The sequence below is a fragment of the Lytechinus variegatus genome, chromosome 12 (assembly GCF_018143015.1).
Source record: "Lytechinus variegatus isolate NC3 chromosome 12, Lvar_3.0, whole genome shotgun sequence".
Taxonomy (NCBI): Eukaryota; Metazoa; Echinodermata; class Echinoidea; order Temnopleuroida; family Toxopneustidae; genus Lytechinus; species Lytechinus variegatus.
The window spans coordinates 24,146,038-24,168,867 of NC_054751.1; the positions used below are offsets into that span (position 1 = coordinate 24,146,038).

The following is a 22,830-nucleotide window of genomic DNA, read 5'->3' on the forward strand; positions in this document are numbered from 1 at the left end:
GTGGCGCCGGAACTATAGCTTTATGTATTAATTGCATGCGGACTAATATCCTAAAATGATGTTTAAGTTATTCGCCCCACTGCACTGAATTTGCCGACTAGAATAACTTGCTTTGTTGCCAATTTAGATGAGAAAAACAACAAAGTAGTGTACATATTTCCGTAAAAGTACATCGGTCATGTCGGTAAAATACCGTAAAAAAATGGGACCATGTCAATCAGGCCTATCAGTATATCATAGTGGATGTAATGGCTGTGTAGCATGATGATAAGAATAATAATTCGAAAGCAGAGGCTGCGCAAATAAACGCGGAAAGAAGAGAAATAGAAGATAAAGAGGAAAATGGGAGATTTGGAGAGAAAAAAAAGGAATGAGAGAAAATAAAACAAGAAAGGGAAGAAAATCGTAAGATCGAGTTGATAAATAGAATTAAGTCACTATTACTAGGATAAAGAACAACTACAGTAGATCATCCCTCTCATCAGGCTGTGCGAGGCGGACTGAAGCACGAAATGACCCGAAAGGTTTTTTTTATTTTCTAAATCATATTTCCCCAATTCTTTTTCTTTCACTTTTGTTGTTATTAGGTTTCCTCTATTTTTTTCTCTCCTCTCCAACTTCACCTAAAAGAGAAGGAGAAAATGCGAGCGAGCGTGAGCTTGAAAAGTTTCACATCAGTTTTCCTATCTTGAAAAGTGCGTCCCTTAGAAAAGTCATTTTTTTTAAATCTCCAATTAAGGTCTTGTGCAATTTTTCAACTTCTCCCCGAATGTCGAAAAGTAAAAACAAAGCAAAACAAACAAAACAGTCTTAGTGAAACTAATCAGTGTGCCCGCATGGCATAACTAGGAGAGATCGAGATAGAGAGGGAGAGGGGGCGATATAATTAATGAAGTATATGTTGTTGTTGTTATTTTGAATAGGCAAACTAGTGAGTTTTGACTATTGTTGCCTTATAAATATGCTTTTCTTTTTTTTCAAAATATGATAATTTCTTTGTTCAAATTATGTCAGTTTGAAAAGTAAAAGAAAGAAAGGAAAGAAAAGTTCTCAGGAAATTGTGCAAGACCACCTCTCCTGCCCTGTATTAGTACGTTATCCTGACAAGCCCGCTCGAGGTGCATTTCGCGAGGGCGTCTCAGGAGTACAAAAAAAATTGTATTCCCTATGTCTCTCAAACGTGAGCAGGGGGCGCTCTATCCAATACCTCGTAGAACTTGATTTAAATTCCGAAGGTGCAAATTTATGTCAAATCGATCGGAACCATATCAACATTATCATTTTTTTTAAAGCGAAAACATTTATAGTAGAGTAAATACTGACATTCAAGGGCCATGTGATAAAGTGAAAGTGACAATAAAGGTGCACACATAGATTAATTCGGTGAAAACATCATAAAAATTACCCCCGAAAAATATGAATAATTATATACACTTTGCTCAGCAAGGTATTATGGTCACGAAAATAATAATTTGCTAAAGTTTAGTTCTCTTTAGTCTTGACTACACCCTGTTATGATGGTTGCCATCCTGGCAGCCAATTTGAAATCTATGAGTCCTTTTGAAATATCTGATTAGAGCACTTTGTGTCTTAAGTGTGAGATTCTCCACTTTACGTTCCGCATCAGGGATATTGATAGATTTTAGAGAAGCTATATATAAAGGCGCCACTGCATGTATTTTGCAGCCCCACCCCCCCCCCGGCTCAAGTTCGGAGTGATATAATAGTCTCCAAACTATTACAGCACCGTAGAGCTATACCCATAACATGCATAAGACAATGTATCCCAGCATTTACCCCCCCCCCCCTCAAAAAATGCCCTCATCAAGATTTTAAAGACTATACTCCCACCGTAGTTTTTTTTAAGCATTTGATTCAGATGCCGGCTGGGGGGGGGGTGTCGCTCATATTTCCTGAACATAGGCCTAATATTTTGCTCTTTTTTGCAATTTATGCGCCCACTTGAATTGTCGCCTGAAGAGTAGGGAAAGGCGGGGTAAGTTGTGACACTTTGCTTTTTGCATGTTAGAATTGATGTGATTAATAATCTTGTAGAAATATGTCCCTTGCCTTGAAATTTAATTCTTCGGAAATATCTTTCACCTATATATAACTTTCCACCCCACACTGAAAGTCATTGTCATCTTTGAAAAAAAGAGATGTCAAATGACTCAACTTGCCCCATCTGTGGGGTATATAAGTTAAGCCACAAGACTATGTACAAAATGTATTCGGGAAGAACCTATAAATATTAACATCCTCAAAGAGGAAATAAACAGTCATGTAAATTTGCTCTTGTCTGCCTGCATATCGATGGCTTTTTAAGGTTTTTTTTATATATACTTACAATACGGAATTACCATGGCTCAACTTGCCCCATTTTGGCTGGCTCAACTTACCCCAGTCCTAACTTAATGCGATGATTTAATATCCACACATTTCTTATGCATCCATCATGTAAAAAACTGTGACAACACTCCTTTCATAAACATATCCTCCAATTAGCCGCCTAAGAGTAATGCGGATAATTCAATAAAAATTGCGTTCACAAACTCCGAAATAAGCCGCATCATAGAGCACCCGTCCTGAAAAAGGCGGATAATCGTCATGACAACTGGACACGCCCCCTCCGATGCGGTTGTGTTGGAAAAGGGTGATCTTGTGACCGCACCATGGCAATTATCCGCATTATTTGGAAATGCGTTCATAAACTCAAAATCTTGTCCCGATGCTGCTATTATGCGGATAATAGCAGCATCAAAATAATGCGGATAACTCTGGTCCTCCAATATTTTACGACCAAATTATGCTGCTATTAGCCGCATAATTGGGTTTATGAAAGGGGTAGAATGAAGATCCATACCTGGACTAACAATGTTGTTCTTATGTCTTTATTGTATTTAAAGCCGTGTGCGTGTAAAAAGCACTTATCTATTTCGCACCCTTTTTTACTTTTTTTTGCTGAAATTTCTATTTTACCCTCTAAAAAAGTACTTTTTCTTTCAAAGTTGAAAACAATGTGGTGGGGTTAGGGGTTATGCAATGGGTCATCAATACATGCACCACCACACCTGACTCATTCATTATTAGCCTGGGGGTGGTGGCTCAACTTGCCCCTATGTTCAACTTACCCCGCCTTCCCCTATACACACAATTCTTTTAAATAACCCTGATGCTGTAAACACCGAACCCCGATCATTAATGATAACGATATATTTTCGAGGAGATAAAAAAAAATATGAGGAGAATCTGAGCGACATAATAGGCGTTGCAATAATTGCCCTTTAAACCTTGGAGTGGGAGAGGGGGAGTCTTACATAGGATTTTCTCTGCTTTCCTCATTTTTTTTTCTTTTGAGTGTTAATACGTTGTACCCACTAGATAAAAAAAACCTTTTGCTTAATTCATTATGTTACTCGAATTATGCAAATTATATGTTTTTTAATTGGACTTGGAGCCTCGCATCTCGTATTATGAAAAAAAAGAAAGATGCAAACGACCAAGACCATGCTGAAATGTTCAAATTCAATAGATATTTAGTATATCTATGATAAATTCAATAAGTTCCCAAGGTATGATGGTTGTTATGCCTATATAACACATTTCCAATGCAAAATATACGCCTTTTTAAAGATGAAGTCTGCCCCAGAAAAATGTTGATCCCCATAAAATAGAGAAAAATCAAACAAGCATGTATGCATATACCACTGAATATGTCATCGAAATCGGATATAAAATAAAATTATGACATTTTAATGGTTATAGGCACAACTCAGTGATATTATGCACTAAATAAGAGAGTCGATGATTTCCCTTACTCACTATTCATTTTGTTTTGTTATTCTTGAATTGTACTTTTCAATTGTTACAGATTGATAATAATGACCATCTTGACTGAACTATATACAAATAATAATAGTTCCACGTTATGTTCAGGAAGGAATAAAACTATGTTTTACATGAAAATGGGGAAAAAAGGGGAAAATATATAATATTGCATTTAATGAAATGTACAAAGAAAGAGTGAGTGAGTGGTGTCCCCAGTCCCCTAATTTGCATATCGACCAGGATGTGCAGATAACTGTTGGTGAAATCAAGCGAAAATTCAAAATGTCTTAGCTTTTTTTTACATCCAATTTTGATGAAATTTTCAGTGTTATGCTTGTTGGATATTTTCATTTTTACTCAAAACTGTTTGTTTGGGTGGACCTGTCCTTTAATGTTATTCAGGGACTCGTTTCGTAAAGAGTTACAACCATAACTTTGACTTTAACTATAAAATTATTGGGATTGGATGATGAGACCTGATGTTTCCAATTAATTTTGTGGTGTATTTTTTTTTACCTAATTGCTAAGAAAGCATGAATGCTTGCAAGCAAGCAACCAGAGGAGCGACGGCTGAAGGTCCTCTGATAGGGACCTGATAATCACATACTAAAGGATTGCCCTTAGGCCCCTATTACCCATAGCGCACCAAGCGGAATCGAACCCGGGTCACTGGAATCCGAAATCCCCGCTCTATACCGGCTGAGCTATCGCACCTCCTCTGTTCACCTCTTAATTTGTCTATTTCCAAAGGTCTCTTTACTTGATTAATAATCGATTAGTTTAGAACATTACAAAATTTATGATATTTACGGAAAAAAATTGAAACTAGGCTTAAAACTTGTTTTCATTTATGTTATTTTAGAATAAATATTTTTTTTTTCATCTTCGATGCTGGGCCAAATAAGGCTATTTGCTCTTTTGTGTTGGCCCCTCGTTTTTTTTTTTTTTTGTTGTTGTGACAATATTTTACTCTGTAAAAAGAGCTAAAATGTTTTAAGCACGTTAATTGTTAAGCCCGTCACTCTAACAACTAATGTTTAAACAACTGTTTAAACTTTTAAACAAGTTGTTTAAAAAGTTCAAATAACTCGAGATTCACAGGCTTAAACAACATGCTATTGTTTTAGATATTTTTTAATGTGTACTCCCAGGTTTTACTGATATGTGTTTCCATTATTTTTTTTATCGAGGATGTAAATAAATTGAATTGAATTGATGACAATTGCCATAATGACAAAAAAAAAAACCTATACCGGTATTAGTCCTTTACAGGAGATCCGGCGGGTGCTGATGAGAATGTTTCGCCTATTACCCGATAGGCTATGCCTTACTGTATGACCGGGCCTTCCCGGTATAGTCCATAAAGATGTATACTAAATGGTAAATGAGTTCGATGCTCCGCGGTGGGGGTTGACATAGGATTGGCCTACATAAAAATAAACTGATAGATTCAAGATTGTAAATACATTGATGAAAATACTAATAAATGGTAAATACTTATATCATGGACCTGTGGGTCCGTGCTTATATGAATTCGTTAATTTTCATAGAGATATTCCGTACATCGTAAAAATTGGCAACTATATAGTAACCATTGGGAGTCGAAAATATGGTCGGCAGTTCATATCGTACTTTTTCTTAAATCATTTTTTATTTAATAATTGCTTTTGTCTGAGTATTCTTTCGAATCTTAAAAGGTTAGACTTGATTTTTCGTTTGTAATGCTTATAAAATTGGCACTTTATCATCCGAATTACTGAATTATATAGGACTTTATTTTTAGGCGGAAATATATGAAATCAAGATAATGCGATGCGGCCTAGCTACGAATCAACATTTTGCACAGCAACGATCGAATGTGAGGACTATCATCAGCTGCTATTTTTCTGTTCACGATCAAGATCAGGACTTAAGAACAACAAGATTAACGAAAAATTTGTAATACAGTGTCAAATATACTGATGATAACGGTGTAAATTTCAGATTGAACCATCATACATCATGACAGACGTAAGTAAGAAAAGGAAAGGTTTCCTCAGGCTCAATGCGAACGAACAGACTCTCTGCTCTTGGCGGGGAAGGAAGCGAGGATCCGCGTTCAGCCCCGGGGGCGGCCCGGGAAGATCGTGGACCAGTGAACGCTGTGAACTTGCAGGGAATGAGGGATGGGGGTTGTGTGGTCTTTGGTTAGGGATAACCGTCCTTATTTTTTTACCTTGTAAACAAAAGTTTGAGCTTTTTTTTAAGGCTTAGACTAGAGTTAGAGACCAGGGGCGGTATTCTGAGGTCATTTTATCTTTAAAATATTTTACTTTATCTCTTAAAATGAAAGTGATATATTCTGAGATGACATTTTATCTCCGAGATAAAATTTACAATTTTATCTTGCGTATAAATTTGATCTTGCTTAAGTATAGATGATACGCAATAGAACAGTGCCTGCGTAGACATACCCATCGCGTATCTGGTTATTGCAACGCGGATGATGTGCTTTCACCCAAGTTACTTTGAAGAAAAAAAATCAAATAAACTTAAAAGAGGGTAGGGGCTATTTTATCTCCACGACGTTGATTTCACCAATATTTCTAGGTGAATTAACCCCAAATGTTGACATGAAAATGAAGAAAAATTAACTATTTATTGAGAATAACACCTTAACGTTATTCCTGTACAATCAGAAAGCATTTCATAGGATATATCTTGACTAATATCGTCTTTGAAATGATGCTTTAAAAAAATGTGACAGAGACTTCGGAAAAAAGATGAGAGTATTGTCCTTTTTGTTAAAAAGAAATCTCTGGAAAGACGCGCAAGCGTATAGTGCAAGCGTATTTGAAGTCAATAAATTGACGCAATCTGTCCCCTTTGCCACACCTCCTGGCGGAATGGATTTCAGTTGGTTGAGTGACACGAGAGAGCCATAAAAGCGCGTTTCTAATTGGATATTGATTAAAAAGTAAGTGTGTCTTACAGAGATAAAATGAAGATAAAATTGTTCTCAGAATACCAATTCGGAGAGATTTTAAGGGTATTTTATCTCACTGATTTTAACAGAGATAAAATATTTTATTTTATCTGAGATAAAATGGATCTCAGAATACCACCCCAGGGTGTGTTTATGCTTCCACTGCGCACTTGTTCACTGCAACCATCCTGCCTGTGAGGAATCGACTACAGGTAGGACTATGGTATGCCAATGCTGTACATAACACACACTTTGAAAAATCATTAAAATATCACTTTTGTGACCAAAATTACTTATTTCCCTGCAGTTGCAATTTATTTTTCATTAGTAACTTGGGAATAATTTTTGTATTCACCAGAGCGCTCAAAAACTTGAATTTTGGGCATATTTTTGTGTATGCCCTCTATTGGTTGAAAGTAATATGGCAAGAAAATTTTCACTTTTCAATCTCTATTTTGAAATAAGAAAAAATAATTTAAAGAATTAAATTTACATAAGTGCCAAGTTATATGATGAATAGCTGTAATGAAAACTGACAGTGTAAGAAAATCAAGCATTTGTCCCATACAGAAAGAGAAATTCAGCCAAACATTGCCACCATTATTTTGCCACACATGGGGATGTAACTGAGAACAAGGTTATATCATAACCTTGTTCATTGAATGAGTGCCACTGCGTAGACAGAATCAGCGTTTTCAAACGTTGACATTACAGAACAGTGACAGATCACAATGGTTCTGGAGAGTGGAGAGTGCTGTTTATGCTTAGTTTTTCAGATCTGCAGCTGGCTTTGCATCATAATTTTCGTTGAGCAGGAAAGTGCGGTCAAATTGGGTGCGCCTGTTTCGAGGGTTTTTTTTTCCGAGTGTTTTTATGGTCGACTATTACCGGTACCGGTAGGCACTTGTTCACTGCTACCAGTACCACCCTGCCTGTTGGGAATCTACAGGTACATTGTATGTAGGACTATTTGCCAACTTTGTACAGAGCACACACTTTTAAAAATCATTTAAATATCACTTTTGTGACCAAATTACTAATTTCCTACAGTTGCAATTAAGTTTTCATTAGTAACTTGAAAATAATTTTTGTATTCACCAGAGCGCTCAAAAACTTGAACTTTGGGCATAATTTTGTCTACGCCCTCTATTGGTGGAAAGTAATATGGCAAGAAAATTTTCATTTTTTTATCTCTATTTTTAATTAAGAAAAAAATGATTTAAAGAATCAAATTTAAATAAGAGCCAGGTTGTATGAATAATAGGTGTAATGGGAACTGTCAGTGTAAAAAAATCAAACATTTGCCCCAAAGAAAAAGAGAAAATAAGCCAAACATTGCCACCCTTATTTTGCCACACATGGAGATATAACTGAGAACAAGGTTATATCATAAGCCTTGTTCATTGAATGAGTGCCGGTAGGCCTACATGTATTTTAACTTCGAAAAATTTTCAATCATATTGCTTGGAGCTACTTGACATAGCAAGGCTTATACCATGGTGCTAAAATATACATAAAGGAAATAATAAGACATTTAGATCTACATGTATTTTAGACAGCTGGCAGCCGTCTGTTTCGAGGAGTTTTTTAACATTTTAATTTTTTTTTAAATTCTCCTCGTACACAGATGGCTCGCTAGCGTGCTGCCGCCATTAGGGGAGTTACAATGCAAAATCCTCCCAACGGGGCTCATCGATTTTTGTCTTTATTTCATAAAAATATATAAAAAGAACTGTACCAAAATAAAGATTATTCAGTTTTGGCCTGAAATGCACCAAAACGGGGAAGAGAGAGATGAGAGGTAATTCCGTGGCGGTAAGTCTCTGTTAGAACCATGCGTTTGGCACAATTATTTCACTTTGCTGCAATTTTTCATTGTGATCTGATTTCCAATAGTATGAATAGTCATACCACCAGAAAGAGCATCAAATTTACTATTTGGCACTTTATGGGACAAGTTTTTAGCATCAAGAATAAATATGTAACACCTCTCTCTTGGATTCTAAAAAGTTTGGATTTGTGTGTCCTATTTATTAACTACACAGTCTATGGCAGGGAAATGCTGAAAATTGCCCTGATTTCATTCTTTCATTCTTTTTTTGCTGCCATTTCTTGGATTGTTGCATGAAATGTTACATTTCTGTCAGTCTGTCTGTTATTTCTCTTTGAATCCACAAAGAAAATGTGGCATTTTAAAAAAATAAGAAATGCAAATTTTTCATCCAGACAGCCTAGCATTGCAATTGCTGGCAAAGTCAGAACACTCATGATGGACAGACTAGACGTTGTTCATCATGTTTCTTTAAATAATGATTGGCTACTCCGACCGGCTGAGTAGTTCGCAATGGGTGCGCACTGAAATGAGAAACCACAAATTTGAGGGTCTCCGGAACAGGTAAAAAATAAGAATTTCTATGGCTTTCTGAATTGGTAATGCCCTGGAATGGAAATTTGGGATGATAATGGGGGTCTTGACTGCAGCACATATGTATCTAACATTTATAACAAGGTTTCGTTACTTTTGTATTCATAATTTTGATAATCTGTCTTTTGTTCTTATACACACAGGAAAAGAAACGTGATGAAAGTGCGGGGAAGGAGAAAGCGGCCATTGAAGACACGGCCTTTGAGGCTCTTGAGAAGGATTTCCAGGAGGTTCTCAATGAGCTCATGGGTGATAAGAGTCTGGAGAAGTTCAGGTCAGAGTACGAGAAGCTCCACCGTGCCTTGAAGAAATCCCATGAAAGCGAGAAGCGGCTGATGCAAAAATGCAGGGAGCTGAACGCAGAGATTGTGGCCAACTCGGCCAAGGTCTCAACCGCCCTGAAACTATCACAGGAAGACCAGACGACTATTGCACAGTTGAAGAAGGTATGTGGATCACTGCCTGAATTTGCAACACTGATTAATAAAGGTTTGTTTCACTGTAGTGAATTGGGATTTTCCACGGCTCTTGGAGCATTTCAGGGGCGAAATCTCCTGTGCCCCGGGTAATTTGTCCCCTGAATTATGTGGTAACCAAACAGACATTAATTATAAGGGCCTTTCTAAAAATATTCTTTCCAGTGGATCAATATGTTATGTATTATAAGACAAGAGAAAAGTGCTATATTGAAATATATATTAGTCTTTCTTTTGCATGTAGTAAAAGTATTGTGTACCAAATGTTGAGGGGAATGAATGGGAATGTTTGCAAGTGAACAACATTTGTGTAATAATGCAACCACCTTGACCATTTTCATTCTGTTATTTGCATCCTGAAGGAGATTGAGAAAGCATGGAAGATGGTGGATGCATCTCAGGAGAAGGAACAAAGAGCTAGGGAGACCATCCAATCTCTCAAGCTTGAGATCACCAACCTGAGCCGTCTGGTCGAACAGGGAGCTGGGCTTACTATGGGTCAAGAACATAGGTCAGTAGACAAGGTCACCAATAATAGTAATGTTATGAACCATTTATATAGGGCTTAATACAATATTTCAAAGCACTGCATACAATTACCACAGCTTTAGCACAGCTATCTTCGTCAGATGCTCGATAATTCCAAGGAATCTCTTCCTACCGGATACACCTAAGCTCAGTTGGTCAGTATAAACCAGCTGGTCAATCAAATTCATAACCTCTTTGACTTTTGGAATTCTTGATATATCTCCCAGTAATCCTTTGGGTTGGCTGGATATGTTTTCAGATATTCACCAACTTTATACAAAGTATGTCCTTTGTGATTTATGATATGATGATGGTTAGCAATGATGGTGAAAGTCAAGGTCTTATTTTTAAAAACATGTTATTGGTAACAGCACAGTGCTACATAACTTTTTAGAAGCACTTGTCCAGTCGGGCAAGTAAATTTTCAAAAAATATACTTGCCCGAAATAATCCTTGAAATTTTTTTCCCTTTTCAAAAGAAAGTATTGTGGTTTTATAAACAATTGACCTTTTTCTGTCTTTTTGACATGAATAGATCTACCTGCCATGACCAAAATTAGGGTCAATATCATTTCATATCGACCCTAATTTCAGTCATTCTACTGTGAGAATTTTGCTTGCCCAATGCGGGCAAGTAGTTTTGGTCTTTATTTCAAAACAATTGTCCGACTCTAATTTTTAACTGCCCTGTGCAATCGGGCAAGTGCTAATGTAGCACCCTGCGGTAACATCTCGTTTTAAGTTTTAATTTCAGTTTAGATGATAGCGGCATTCTTTTACCATAATAATCATGACATCGGCTTCTCTGTATTTTTATCTTGTTATTGCCAGTGTGAACGAGCTGTTAAAGGTGAAAGAAGACTTGACCAAGGAGAGAGATGAGCAGCTTTCTGAGATTGTCAAGCTCCGAGACTCCTTGGCCGAAGCCAGCAAGAAACAGACCAAGGCAGAAGAAGATAGAACTGAAGCAGAAAGCAAGATTGCTGAGGTATGTATCATAGGAAGATTCTGAAGGGTCATTTAATATTTCAGCTCGGAGAGTCATGAAAAATGGATATAGCAACAATGAATATGTTCTTAATAGTATTGTCAGGTTTCAAAAATTTTCTACTTAATGATGATAGCAATAATGATAGTTTTAATGTAATTCAGTATGGAAGCAAGTCCACACTGCACACTGTGATATTTTTGTTTCAGTAAACCTTGCCTGTAGTCTCACTCAAAGGGAACAGAGTTGTCCCTGAATTGGACTTTTATTAGAATGAAATTAATATTTTTGTATAAACTCATTTGGGGCCTGTAACACAAAGTGTTGTGTTTTGTATTGTAATTTACAGTTGATTTGTACAATCAGTTGTGTGTTATGATCAATGTAATCAATCATGAAACATTAGCGATACAACCAATCATTAAGCTTTGTGATATAGCACCCACGTTCTCAATAAGTACTTTCAAATGTATTGATTTGATTTCCAATTTAATTTGAAGAGACAAAATCAAGGAACACAATGCATACTTGCTATATTCTCTCTTGTCTTACCCATCCGAAGTTAGAGTATTACACCGGATCTTGTTTTTTAATGTTCTATTTAATATGTCCCCCTTTCTTAGCTGAACCAAGACATTCAGGTCCGTAGCAATGAAGCACAGAGAGAGCAGCGTCGTAAGGAGAAGCTGGACCGTGAACTCAAGCAGTCAAAGGTGGAGCTTGAACAGAAGACTAATGAGATTAAAGGGATGCAGACTCAAGCACATCGCTACAAGGATGACATCTCACGTCTAGAGACGCAGCTCAAAGAACAGAAGGTACGTTACTTGCTCTTAAAAATAAATTCCAGTTCTGGTAACGATCTCAAAATGACTTTTTACAGAATCTAATATAATGACCACTCAAGTGTCTGTTTGTATGAATAAAAATATGTGCCAAAGGATTCTGGAAGAAATTGTCTAATTGCGGAGAAATAAGCAAAATAAGCGCAGATTCGGTCACTTCCGTCGGGTCTTTATTCCAGCAATAATAATACACTGTCCCACGTGTGCCTATCTGTGTTGGCGATCTTCAGTGTGATCATATTTCAGCTTAGATTTTATGATTTCACGAAGTTCAGTTTATGTAACTGTACCAGATCTAGATCCACGATGATATAGTCTTACTTAACCTTGGTTTTACAGACTTTCTCAAGAAATTAGTGTTTTACTGCAACTACTATCATTTAGCTTTAAAAAACCTAAATTTCTGACCACAAATTTATTTGTCATTGGTATCCACATTGAAAGAAGAGGTGATATTTGGCAATTTTTTTTTGAAGGTTCATGAAATTCTCATTCAGTCAAATATACAGTGTATATCAGTATTTTTTACTCTGCCACAGATTCTACGTACTTCTGTGCTACCAATGAAGTTAATAACAATGTACTTCTATTACTAAAATGCAACAGGTAATTCTATTCCTACTGCTTTTCTCCAAATGGTTGATGTATTCCATAAACTGTGTTAAGTGGAAGCGTTGTGGTGTAGCGGTGCTGACTCTCGCCTTGTAATCAGAGGGTCGTGTGTTCGAATCCCACCATGGCCTAGCGTCCTTTGGCAAGGCATTAATCCACACTTTGCCACTCTCCACCCAGGTGTTAAATGGGTACCCGGTAGGATGTGAAAGCCTATATGTAGTATGCCTAGCAATTGAGTCTTGGAACTCTTGTTGGAATGCTCCCCAGGGAGTGGAGAAGGTGCATACATTGTATGCGGGCATGCGAGGATCCGATGACCGGGGTAATAATTATGTCTGTAAAGCGCTTAGAGACATCGTTCCGATGTATTAAGCGCTATATAAATGCGGAATATTATTATTAAGTGATTACCTGATGTTTTCTTTTGTTCTTCAGATCTTGTATGAGCGCACCCAGAAGGACACAGACATCTTGAATGCTCGATTCACCAAGCTTCAACAAGATTACGAGACACAGCTTCTTAACTGTGATGGCCTGGCTCAAGAAAACCAACACAGGGTCAACGAACTTAAGGTCAGGCCATTTTTTCTAAATCTGTGCCTTTGTAAACATTCCTGAGATTATTTCTGACCTGATTACCAAAAAGTTATAGAAACAGCTTTGACAGAAATGTTTCTAATGAATTGTAGCAGTAAGTGATAATAATGAACATATAATAATTGCATATATATTGGCGATGTTAGTAATTATATCTCATCGATGTCAGTGTACAGTTGCTGTACTATATTATGAAAAATTATGGAAATTCTATAATGTCCTCCATGCTCATATCTGTTATGATGTCATTAGTGTATTCATTAACTACCATGACCTCTATGTGGACATAAAATGAATGTTTATATGGATGTGAACAGACTTTGTCATCTAGGCCAAATCATTTCCATGGGTTGATTAGACTGGCACCAGTTCTCATGACCATTTCTCTCTCACCATACATCACTCATACAGGCCAAAGAAGATGAGATAGGGAACCTGAAGGGTGACACTACCCGTCTGACCAAGATGCGGGAGACCATTCAGCGGAAGCTGCGTAACGTGGAGGAGCAGAAGGCAGAGACAGAGCAAGCCAAAGAAACCCTCAAGTCTCAGATTGTTGCCCTCGAGAGAGGTGAGTCGGGAAAGAAAGAAACTCTCATGATCCTTATTTCCATTTTCCTGTTTGTAACAAAGCAACCACCAATGGATCTTGGTACTTTGACTGTGCATGGTCATATTTTGGAAATCCTTTAAAGGATGGGATTAGGAAACATGCTAGTACGATTGCGATCATTGGAATACAGCACATAATCCGGGGAGCGTTCCATCAATAATTTCATCCGACAAGTTGTCAGATCTGACATCTTTCCTTGATTCTGATTGGCTGAAGGGTACTGTTCCTATGGTAACTGTCGCATAAACTGGTACTTGTCGGATAAAATGTCCGAAAAGTCCTTTCATGAAATGCCCCCCAGCTAGTACTCAAGAGTCCAATTTCCTAAAAAAATTGTCATGAATTTCAAAACGCACATTTCGTTGGAAGATCTACATGTCACATTCTAGTATCGCTCAACATGTAGCTTTGTGAAAGAAGGTCCAGTTTCATTTATGAACCTCTCCTCACACTTGGTTAAGCTATCATTCTGTACCACCATTTTTTCATGCGAGTTCATACTGTTGGTTTTTTTTCTTCAATTTTTCTGCAGAGATTGATTCTAACAAGAAGCAGACTGAGATGGACCGTAAGGCCATCGATGACTTGGTGCGTGAGAGGGACATCCTTAACAAGAACTTGCTGAAGGTAGGTCAGAACACCAAGGGACATCATCAATAGAAATTAAAACAGGGTTTTCAAAATTGATGAAACCATTAGCCATTTATCTTTTAATCTTTAATCTTTCAGAATTGTTTTGAGCTTGTTTGTTCAAAGCTGTAGAAGGGGATGTTGAATGAAGCTTGCCATTAAATAGCAAATTGATTTATGACCATAAATTGGTCTTAAGTTCTTGTAAAAATTAATCTGTAAAGTGAAATGATTGTAAAATGGCCTTTTGTGAAAGGAGGTATAAATTAATTTGGGGTAGTAGATATTGATTTGTTTGCAAATTAGCAGTTGAAATTTGCATTTAATCGCATACAAGTATCTTGCAACATCGAGTTATCACATTAGGTTTATTAGTTACTAAGTATGGAATCCGAGATATATGCATGCAGCAGCCAACCTCTTTCCCACAATGATATCATGTACCTGATGTTCATTATGCCAACCTCCCCTCCACACAGGCTGCCAGTGCCACCCAGAAGCAGCTGAACCTGGTCAAACTGCATGAGCAATCCAAGAAAAACCTGGAGCAGGAGATTGCCAACTACAAGGAAGAAGCCCAGAAGCAGCGTAAGATCATCTACCAGCTGGAGAAGGAGCGCGATCGCTACATCAACGAGGCCAGTGACCTCACTCAAAAGGTGAATAGACTATGTATGACTTGGAACCGTTTTCATACTCAGTTGGGAGATAATGAAAATTGTTTTGGGATTTTTCATTATTAAAGTATGTATCTGAGAGCTTCATTTTCGTGAACATGATGAAGTTGGAGATGACAGTCTGTAGGATTTTGTCTGATTTCAGGCACTGGCTGCTCTTCACTTCAGGTTATGTGTTGTGCAGCACATGTGGGACTTGATAATGTGTTCTGGCTTTTTTAGGCACTGCGAGTAAAACTTGACTTGAAAGCATATGAATTTTGTGATACGGTTAATGTATTCCTTGAGAATTGAATAATTTTGAATATATCTCCTATAGTGTTTTGTTATATAGAACACAAAGTTGCTAAAATTCCTTGCAAAAACAGAGCACACTGTTCAAAATGCTGAGACAAAACAGTTTTCATAACTTGTACAGACAAATAACAAAATAGGCTTTTCCAGATTCCCTTATCAACATTGTGTATTTGCAAAAAAAAAAACATCTTGACCAAAATTGCCAACTTTCATTCCCACATCGAGTAAAACCTATCTCTTCCACCTCTGATCTTGTCTGTCAGGTTCTTCAACACATGGAGGATGTGAAGGTGAGAGAGATGCAGATCTTTGACTACAAGAAGAAGATTGCTGAAGCAGAGACCAAGCTGAAGCAGCAACAGAACCTCTACGAGGCTGTCAGGAGCGATCGTAACCTCTACAGTAAGAACCTCATCGAGTCACAGGTAAGGATTGACCGAGGTGATGAATGCATGGTCATTGCTGTGAGATACAAATTCCAAAAAGGGCTTTCTAGAATTTAGTAGTGAATGTGAAAGGGTAATGTGAAAATCTATGTTTTTCATTATCTATTTTTGTCTGTTTAAGGGTAATTTTGTTTACTTGGGAATGGGAAACAGAGACTTTAGAGGATAGGAGTTAAAGTAAGTAATGAAAGGTTTATAAATAATGATGTTGGAGAGGAGTAGATTGGAAAATGCTTGATTGGAAAAGAAAATGTTTAGGCTGAATCAAAAATGATGTATCAATGATGAAAGAAGAAAATGGAGGAATGGGGATCAGGTGACAGGTAACTTTTCAACTAGAGAAATTTCTACCAGACTTGTTTATCAGAATAATACCGTAGAATCTACACTGGATGAATGGCACTCGACATTAACATTTCATTTTGTTTGCCTCTCTCTATCCAGGATGAGATCACCGAGATGAAGAGGAAACTGAAGATTATGAACCATCAGATCGACCAACTGAAGGAAGAGATCACAGCCAAGGAAGCTGCTCTTGTCAAGGAACATCTTGATCATCAGAGGTATGAAGAACCTTTAAAGTGTTTCTTGTGACTGACTAATTTGCTCTCGGCTTATCAGATGCAAGGATTTCAGTAGCTTGTAACAAATGTAATTAAAATATCACTGACTGTCTTTCATGAAATGCTCCCCTGAAAAACAGACTTTACTGATATGGTAGACATACAGTTTAGTAATGGTCTAGTCTTCTAGCTGTGTCTAAGTCCATCTTTGCAATTACTTTCAAATGTTTTATGCATAATCAATGCTGAAGGGAGCTTGTACAAATCAAATCTAGTATCTGAATTAATTTTTTTTATAGACTAAAAAAGCAGTTTTCCTGAATATTTCTCATGTATTCCTGTAAAGTTTAACTAAGACTATTCTCCGATACTATGATGTACCTTGTTGCATTATTGATCATAGTATTGAAACCCTCCAACCAGAAATTTGTGTTGTGTGCACGTAAAACACCACCACTCACCAGTTACCATTATGTTACCTGTTTATAAAAAATTGATTGGATTATGTGTAGAATTCTTTCTATTGAAGACGAGTGGGGATTGATTGAACATATCTAGATTGATCAGGTAATGGAAATAATAGAGATACTCTTTTAACCATGATTATTGCAATACCAAACAAGCAGACATAATGGTGTGAGGTTATCTGTCAATAATCAATCTGATTATGATTTTCTAGGGTTGAGAAGGAGAAGGAAGCACTGAAAGCAGAATTACAGCGTATGAAGCAGCAGGCTGCGGAGAGCAAGGCTTACATTGAAGCCCAGGAGGCAGAGGAAAGGAAGCTGCTGAAGATCATCTCTGAGGCGGATGCTGAGAGACTCAGACAGAAGAAAGAATTGGATCAGGTAAATGACCTTGGTAGCATCTCTGGAAATAATTCTCTGTTCATCAGTTACAAGGATAATACCGCTCCTTGGCCCAAAAACCTTGTTTTTCAAATTCCACCAATATCCAAAGGGGCACTCTTTTTCTTTGACATTGCCTTGTTGCTTTATTTTTCTGTAGAGTGATTGTACCTAGACAGGATATTACTTGATAGAGTAAGTCAGTTAAAGAGATTTCCCTCCAAAATTAGAGTTACAAAATCATGACATACCAATGATTATGAGTGATCAATGGCCAAGTTATAAGGGACTTTTATTACCAGCCATAAATCTAGTGCTTTGTTCACATGATTAAACAATTATTCATTAATTTTTCGTGTTTGATGATAAAGCATTTCTTGTTGACAAATAAGTGCAAAGTACTCTCAGAAACTTGATTTACATGAAAAGCAAGTTCTTCCCAGAGTTTATAAACTGTTTTAGTGTTATCCTCTTATCAATGATATCAACAATCTCTTTGGTCATCAGGTTATCAGCGAGCGTGACATCCTCGGTACCCAGCTGGTGCGCCGTAACGACGAGCTGGCCCTGCTCTATGAGAAGATCAAGATCCAGCACTCCACACTCGGCAAGGGAGAGCTCCAGTACCGTCAACGTCTGGAGGACATCAGGCTCCTCAAGCTGGAGATCAAGAAGCTCCGCAGGGAGAAGAACATCCTCAACAAGAACGTGGCTAATGTCGATGACCTCAGGTATGGTAACTGCCAGTAGTTAGTTATAAGGGCCCTGCAACATAAAACTTAGCGATTGATCATGGGGCCGATTTCTACAATTGATTTCATTGATTATTATGCATGATCAATCATGAAAATCAATCCTATGATCAATAGTCTAGCATTTTGTTAGGTGGCCCAGAGGATTTGTGTAATTCTTCAATCTGACTTGACAAATTTGCTTGATTTAGTGTAAAAATTAGAAAACAGGTCTTCTTGTGAAGAAATCCTTAACAGTGGGTGCTATGGCAAGTTCTATTTGTTAAATATTAGAATTCACAGTAAGGATTATTCTGTCTGGGTACATTCAGGGAGTAAACTGTGGCTTCTGAATCTTTCAAATTCTGTATATTCTTATTTCACACTTTTGAGTACGGGTCGTGTGGTCCAGTGGTTAGAGCATTGGACTCATAATCGCAAGGTTGTGAGTTTGAATCCCAACTGTGCCATTGTCTCCACTTTGATAAAAAGGCCTGATAGTGATATCTGCCGTCTTTTACATCAGCCACTGATTAACCTAGACGTAAAATGTTTCCGAGGTAATTGGTTATATACCAGCTTGGCGTTTACCAGCAAATTGCTGTCCCGCCGAGTTCCTACGGGAATTACCATAAAAAGAAACAGAAACAGAATAGGACCCAGTTATTTTGACAGTACTGTATTCGTTGTGCATTATTGTCTCCAGACGTGAAGTGTACCACCTCCAGCGTGAGCTGCTGAGGGAGCGTACCCGCTGCAAGGCCTTGGAAGAGGAGCTGGAGAACCCGATGAACATCCACCGCTGGAGAAAGCTAGAGGGTTCTGATCCGAGCACCTATGAGATGATTCAGAAGATACAGACTTTGCAGAAGAGACTCATCCAAAAGACGGAAGAGGTGGTGGAGAAAGAGCTTCTTATTCAGGTAAATGTTTGATAATAATGGTGATGATGGCAGTTGTGATGATGCGATGATGGTGGTAGTGATTGTGATGATGGTGGTGGTGGTGATGATGTTGATGATAGTGTTGATGGGTATAATGAAAATGGTGATGGTGATGATGTTGATGATGATAGTGATTATGGTAATGATGATTGTAATAATGATGTTTTTGTTGTTGATGTTTCAGAGGATAGAAATTTTGCTTCATTGTACAATTTCCCAATTTGCCTGATATATACTTTAATTTATACTTATTGGTGCCAAACCCCAGTTTCACCTACAACTGTTCTAAAGTGTATGACTGAAGCTTCTGACATGGCATTGAATGTATGGTGATACATATGATCCCTGACTTTGATTATTGTATTTACAGGAAAAGGAAAAGTTATATGTGGAGCTGAAGCACATCCTGGCCCGTCAACCAGGACCAGAGGTGGCTGAGCAGCTCCAGATCTACCAGCAGACACTCAAAGACAAAACTAAACAGCTCAAGGTAAACTAATTTACATCCGTGTAGAGCTATACCAGCAAAATAGACTCCATGCCTTCCAATGGTATTCCGTTTGAAATAAATCCATAACTTTGGTCTTTTCAGAGTCATTTTGTCAATGTGATTGTGACACAAACTAGAATGAATTGGTTAACTAGAATGACTTGCCTTAAAAAAAATGTTCTTAGCTGTGCCGTTCAATCTTCCATCACATAATCTTTTTACAGCAATTGATTTAGGATTAGAAACGTTTCTGTGAAATCAGGGGCAGATTTGACAGTTGTTGTTCTTTGGGGGTGCAATGTTGTAAACTATTTTTGCCCCAAATTCTTTGATTGAATGAATGAATAAAATGATAAATGCAATGGATTTTATGGAACTCTGAATTTACCATGTAATTATTATGCATGAATAAATGAACAATTACAAGTTTAATTGAACTCTAAAATACTGTTATTGCTCATTAATAAAGCATAGGAATACAACAGCCTTCATGGATCTCTGAATATGAGTATTTCACATAAATTTTGAGGTATGTCAAGTAATTTCACTTGTTAAAACCATATTTCTTTTTGCAGGGAATGGCCTCTGAGCTGAACATGTATGAATCCCAGGTACAGGAATACAAGTATGAGATAGAGAGACTAGCCAAGGAACTACAAGATGCCAAGAAAAAATACTATGCACAGAAAAGAAAGGAACAGCAAGCAAGGTAACATTCACTTTCAAGTATTACCCCATATGATAATTACTGTACCCTTTCCATGCTACCAAATCTTTCAGCTGGTATCCAGAGTGAACTTTGAAGATTAACACAAAATACTTTTTTCTTGGATAACAATGGTAACAGATGTATCACAGACAAATGATCTTTTTTGAGACATTCTGAGCCTGAGCAGAATGTTCATCACTCGTATATTTGTATGAGAATGCCCTCTAATGAGGGGGGGGGGGTCAAGGGTCATTTGTATCGAAAGTTGTTTCTGAAAGATAGGCATAATGCAACACATGATTTCACCAATGACTTGTAAGTATATCAGGAAGCCCAAAGCCTTTCCTGCTGGTTGAATAATGTGGAACTATTTCCCCATCATCTCACGTAAAGGACAAGCATAACACTGATAATTTCATCAAAATCAGTTTTAAATAAGTTGCGACATTTTAAATTTTTGCTTAATTTCACGTATTACTAGTAGTTTTATTTCTCCTGAAGATGTGTAATCATCATTTTTAAAAAACATTTGTGATTCTAACAATAGGTTCCTCATTGTCAAATCTATAAAAATTAGAATACTGTATAATTCAAGCAAATAATAAGCAAAAGAAATAGTGAGTGAGGGACATCATTGACTCTCTCATTTGCATATCAAGATGTGCATATAACTGTTTGTGAAAAGTAAACAATACTTTAAAATGTCATAAATTTCTTATATTACATCCGATTTTGATGAAATTTTCAGTGTCATGCTTCATTGATTTTTCTCTTTTTCTTCAAATCAATTTTTTTCTAGGGTGGACTTTACCTTTAAATTGTGGATAGTATGTAATTTCAAAATTAGGAAGCTGATAACGTTACATTCATCTGCACATCTGTTGATTGAAGAAATATATCTTGGGCTTTTCAAATTGTTGCATGAATGATAAAAACCATGTTTATATACCATTATCTGCTTTCTTTGCAGGGAGAGGGACAGAGCTTTAGCACAAGCCGGAGCGCCCCCTATCCAACCACAGCGAACAGACGGTGCAAGATTCACAGGAGGGGGCTTCAATTTAAAGCAGACTGGGAAAGTAGGCGCCAGCTGAAGACCTTGCTCTCAATCAAATTAAATCCGATCATATTATATATCTCCTATGAATATTCTACTTACCAAACCATTTTATATGTTTGCACCTGTGACTGCCTTATATTGCTCGGTATTGACACTTCTATCAATTACTCAGTGTACCATAATGACAAATAAGGGGGGGGGGTAAAGAAATAGAAGGGAACGTGTATTGAAATTTGTAACTTACAGAATAAGATAATGGCGATCAACCTTGAAGGATCATTATTAAACTTCCAAATGAATTCTGCTACAATTGTATTCAATAGCATGCATGAATCTCGATAGGATCAGTTTCTGGTAGTTGCAACAATAACGCGACCATGAATATCTTCAATAATATAAGCCAGTATTATTTACTGGTAACTCAAATTGATCTTTTTGCCTCTGTCATTCTTGATTATTTAGTTACATCTACCATCACTGTCATTGTTTTGCTCTCTTTTTTTTTGTATTTATATGAACTTATCACTTTTATGTTCAAAGTTCCATATTCTTATGTTGTGAAAGTTTTTCTCTCACCTTTATAAACGCAATAGGTAATCCCCCTTATCTGAATACCATAACTTTTCAACAAAATTGGTTTTAGCAAAATAATTTGGCAGGGGTCTTCCTACACTTTGTCGCGTCTGTGCAGGAACGCCCTTGGCACCACACTTCCATGCAGCTCACTGGTGCAACTAAGGGCGTTTATGCATGCACGCAATGCGCTTAAGTGTGGTGCTAAGGGCGTTCCTGCACCGACAACGATTTATTGACGAAGCTTTGTGATGATGTTGATCTTTCAAGTCATGCATGATGGAGAACACACTAAGAGCGAAATTGACACTTTTCAAAACTCACTAGTGTTATGGAGGGGGTTTCTTTTTTGTCGTTTATATTAATATTTCAGCATTTAGAAACATTCCAACGTATCAAGCACCATATAAAAGTGGAATATTATTATTAAATAATTTCACATTTCTGTAAAATATAAGCAAGTCACTGCAAGCCGTCCATATCTATGTTGTATGCAAATTGAAAACCTTGATATTTCTATCTTCAAATTAAAATGAAAGTTTCATTGAAAATATAAACTCAATTAGACATGTGTTATATTTTGTTTGAATATTTTTTAATTCATGATTTTAGTGTTGTATTACAATCTTTGCAGTATGATATCCATATTTATGTGAATTTTTCAAGCACAAATGAATGAAAGATATAAAATTAACCTGCAACAATTCATAGCAATACAAACACATTTTGTCAATATCTATTATTGAAAAACCATTTATAGGCAAAACAAAAGTAAAAATTTACTGAACAACTAAACTTTGATGAACATGATTAACACATCGGAAAACAAATGAATGTCATCTTCCTTGCCATGTCTGCTATTTGTATTGCCTTTTCGAGAAAATGCAGAAGGTTATTGAAATCACAATCAGAAATTACCAAAATACTATTTAAAACTCTTTGTAACTTTCTGATTTTTTCAAGGTTACAACTGATCAATTCG

General features: G+C 37.0%; 1 protein-coding gene across 1 annotated transcript; it reads left to right on the top strand.

Moving 5' to 3' along the window:
* The first annotated feature begins 5,656 nt into the window (after positions 1–5,656).
* On the top strand, positions 5,657–22,659 carry LOC121424796 (cilia- and flagella-associated protein 58-like). Its single transcript, XM_041620573.1, has 17 exons — positions 5,657–5,838; positions 9,362–9,664; positions 10,057–10,205; positions 11,054–11,210; positions 11,834–12,028; positions 13,106–13,243; positions 13,679–13,838; positions 14,413–14,507; positions 14,990–15,169; positions 15,748–15,909; positions 16,375–16,493; positions 17,173–17,341; positions 17,849–18,072; positions 18,779–18,995; positions 19,387–19,506; positions 20,082–20,215; positions 21,186–22,659. The coding sequence occupies exons 1-17, from the start codon at positions 5,830–5,832 to the stop codon at positions 21,307–21,309; spliced, it is 2,655 nt and encodes an 884-aa protein (XP_041476507.1). The 5' UTR covers positions 5,657–5,829; the 3' UTR covers positions 21,310–22,659.
* Positions 22,660–22,830: the final 171 nt, after the last annotated feature.

What these genes read in the sequence shown, in the direction of transcription:
- LOC121424796 (XM_041620573.1), top strand. An exon ending in CGCAGCTCAAAGAACAGAAG is followed by an intron (nt 12,029 to 13,105) that starts GTACGTTACTTG and finishes TTTGTTCTTCAG; the next exon opens with ATCTTGTATGAGCGCACCCA. An exon ending in AGAAAGAGCTTCTTATTCAG is followed by an intron (nt 18,996 to 19,386) that starts GTAAATGTTTGA and finishes TTGTATTTACAG; the next exon opens with GAAAAGGAAAAGTTATATGT.